The sequence below is a fragment of the Setaria italica genome, chromosome IV (genome assembly GCF_000263155.2).
Source record: "Setaria italica strain Yugu1 chromosome IV, Setaria_italica_v2.0, whole genome shotgun sequence".
Lineage (NCBI taxonomy): Eukaryota > Viridiplantae > Streptophyta > Magnoliopsida > Poales > Poaceae > Setaria > Setaria italica.
In genome coordinates, this window is record NC_028453.1 from 1,441,678 (window position 1) to 1,445,278 (window position 3,601).

At 55.1% G+C, this 3,601-nt stretch overlaps 1 protein-coding gene across 1 annotated transcript; it reads right to left on the reverse strand.

The window, feature by feature from the left end:
• Nucleotides 1-314: 314 nt before the first annotated feature.
• On the reverse strand, nt 315-3,601 carry LOC101758651 (NAC domain-containing protein 43). The gene is made up of 3 exons (XM_022825674.1): nt 3,119-3,601; nt 2,681-3,006; nt 315-1,412 (listed from the first exon to the last, which is right to left on the reverse strand). Exons 1-3 carry the CDS (start codon nt 3,288-3,290, stop codon nt 684-686), a joined length of 1,227 nt encoding a protein of 408 aa, XP_022681409.1. The 5' UTR covers nt 3,291-3,601; the 3' UTR covers nt 315-683.

Consider the following 3,601-nt stretch of genomic DNA (forward strand, 5'->3'; position numbering starts at 1 on the left):
CTATAAGCAACTCAAAAGTTGCTTATTTTCTTGCATAAGCAACTTATAAGCAAGTCTATAAGCAAGAGTGTTTGGGTTATAAGCAACTTATTTGCTTATTTTTAAGTTACTTATGAACAAGCAACCATAACCAAACAGGCCCTAACTCTATAACTTTCTCTCATCCTTATCCTACCATAGAAATATCTTGTTTTAGAGTATTCATAAGTTGCCATGAAGCATGGCAACTCTAAACTCTTGACATCTCCAAATTCTTCTAGAACCTTTATACTTTGCCATGATCTTATCCTTATGCATGTCAAAGTCTCTTGTGATTTCCAAAACCTTTTAGAATGTTCCAAGTATGCATTGCATATTTCAACAGTAGTAATTAAGCTATTGGTACAAATGATTATAGATAATAATACATGTGTTTCTTCCTAGCTACCACTATGTCCTTTCGATGATGTCTTTTCTTTTAATCCTGGGTTTAATTTTCTATGATCTCTTACAGATCACCATGCACACCTCGAGCTCGATCACTTGGGCACACGACGACATCAGCAACGGCTCTGTCTGTCACCCTAGGGATTATTCACGGACGTGTACACACGTGCGTGCGAGCGTGCAATACGGCCGGCGGCCATGCACGCATGTAGAAGATGATGGAGTTAGTGCGGCGGCGGCGCATGCATGTGAAGCAACTACACGTTGTCCATCGTCAAGTCCGCGTGCAACGACGACACCGACCGCGCGAGGCTCCACAGGTCGCCGTCGCCGACGCCGACGGTGGTCGCGTGCACGGAGGAGGAGAAGGCCGCGGCGGCGGCGCTGCCGGGCTCGTCGAAGAAGGAGACCATGGTCTTGGACGCGTCGGAGAGACCGTTGAGTTCGTACGCGGCCAGCCGGTCCAGCGCGTCCCAGTCGGCGATCCCCGACGCGTCAGCGGCGCCGCCGTAGTCGCCCGGCGGGCTCTGGAGTAGGCCGCCGGCGTGCTCGAGGGGCGGGAGCTTCATGAACTTCCCGTAGAGACCGCCGCCGGTGCACGCCGTCGCCGTAGTTGTCGTCGCCAGGTGGTGGTGGTGGTGGTGATCCAGCAGCGCAGGCTTGGTGTCGTGGTGCTTGGTGTTGCTGCCGCAGGGCCTGCCGCCGATGTACTGGAGGATGTGGTCGAGCGCGTCGTCGCTGGCCGAGTGGAGCAGCTGCGCCTTGGCGTGGTCGCTCACCGTCACCGACGAGCAGTTGCTGGGGCTGCCCTCCATGGGCGCCGCCATCTTGGACGAGGCCGCCCCCGTGTGGCCTGTCACCGATGCGGTGGCGCCGCCGCCGCTGCTCTGGCCGTGGTGCAGGAGGTTCTTCTTCTTGAACACCCTGCAGATCACCCACCCCTCCTGCTCCTGCGCCGCCGCTTGATCCCCCGCCGCGCCGCGGATCTGCATACGTTCATCAGCAAACATGTGTGAGAGTCTATTAATCTAGAAGGTGTGCCATGATGCATGGTAAATTTTTCCTTATAGGGTTAAAGGTGAATTCCGAAGCATCCAAAGCTGGTCACTGCATCCCCATTTCTGCCAAAAGGGAGGAGCTGCTCCCACTGGTACCAGACCACCTAAGCGGCCTAGAATCAGGCCATGTTTAGTTACTCCCAACTCCCAACTTTGACACTATGCAAAAAGAAGATTCCCCATCACATCAAACTTGCGGTACATGCATGGAGTACTAAATGTAGATGAAATTAAAAAGTAATTGCATAGTTTTATTGTACTTTGCGAGATGAATCTTTTGAGCCTAATTAGTCAATATTTGGACAATAATTCACAAATACAAACGAAACGCTACAGTGTGCTACAGTGCTGTAACAGTAATTTGGCACCTCCCAAATTCACCAACTAAACAAGGCCTCACATGCAAAGATTTGCCATGATCAGAGAGCCAGCTCAAAAGCCACCCCTCACTCAGTTGACCCCGGAAAAGCTACGGATGGAACAGAGACTACCTCGTTTGTCCTACGCCCTTGTCGACGCGTGCACGAGTCCACTGCCCACTGCCCCGTACGTACGTCCTCACTGGCCACTGGACCATGCACTACTACCATGTCAGTGAGTCTCTGCTAGCTACTCCTGCACTACACATGATTGGCGGTAGCAGTTTGTACTTGCTCGGTTTGTTAGAGCAGCTACAGCATTCTATTTCTGTGCGTGTCCCGGGGTTGTGATGAGGGTATGGTACGGCTACGGCGGCCGTGTTCGGTTGGCTCGCCGGCAGGCCGCGTGGCTGTGATCTTGCTGGTGGCGCGGGGATTCTGTGGCCGGGCCGGCCGGGCAGCCTCGACCCAAAGACGCCCGGCGCCCAACCACCCCCAGGGCCAAGGCACTGAACCTACCCACCACAACACCTTCGTCGTCGTCCCTGCTCTGCTTTGGTGACAGCGAGTGGGTGAAAGCGCCACCCCCACTCGCGGAAGCAGGCATGCCCCAGTTCCAACAACCAATGAGGTCGCCAGCCATGGATGGGTCGAGACGAAGCCTGCCGGCCCCGCCACCTAGCTAATCAAATGATTCAATCACCTACGACGACGTGTACGAGAAGATAACAGTCTTCGTCGTCGTCGTCGTCAGTTGAACAGCTGCATGCAGGTACGTACGTACGTACGACGTAGGTAGGAATAGATTGTGCTCTGTATACTGTATTATGTACGTACTGCGGCAGGCGGCGGCGAGGAGTAGTAGGGGTCGCCGGCGGTGGCGGCGGCGGCGGCGGCGGAAGGGTTGTGGGCTTCGTCGAGGCGGTACTCGTGCATGATCCAGTCGGACTTCTGGCCGTGCGGGGCGCGGCCCTTGTAGAAGACGAGCGTCTTGCGCATGCCGATGCGGCGGGCGGAGGTGTAGATGGCCTTGTCTCGGCCGGTGGCCTTCCAGAACCCCGCCGCCGTGGCGCGGTTCGTGCGCGTCCCCGTCGGGTACTTCTTGTCCTTGTGGCTGAAGAAGTACCAGTCGTTCTGGGGGCCCGACCCGATGCGGCACTTCTCTGCAAATTTACACCGGCCATGTCGGTCAGTAAGATTCAGTTCGGAGCTAGGTGGCATTGCTCATCGATCAGTCATCACTAGTAGGAAGAAGAAGAAGAATGCTCCTCGCACCTTGGATGTCCCATGGCTCGAGCTTGTTGAGGTCGACGTCGCGGATGACGTCGAGGTCGATGCGCTCCGAGGCCACCTTCTTCTTGAGGTAGTAGGTGAGGAGCTCCTCCTCCGTGGGGTGGAACCGGAACCCCGGCGGCACCACCGACTGTCCGTTCACCGAGATGCTCATGATCGATCACTTGCTATTGCTAGACTAGCAAGAACAAGGAAGAAGAAGGGTGCGGCAGTATGTAGTGGTGTATCAGCTGATCATGTACAATTCTTCAGACGTCGACCACCATTGAGAAGCTAGGCAAAGGGAATTGAGGCCGGCCGGTGATGGGGTACAAGGAAGCAAGCTACAATGGAGGGTGGTTATATATAGCTCCTGACACCGGCTAGTGGGATTAGTTTCACCAGGCTATAGGGAAGTGCCACCAACCATGAGAGAGAGAGCAACCAAAGCTGTGGACCCCAGCCGGGCCTGGGGATCGGAGGAAG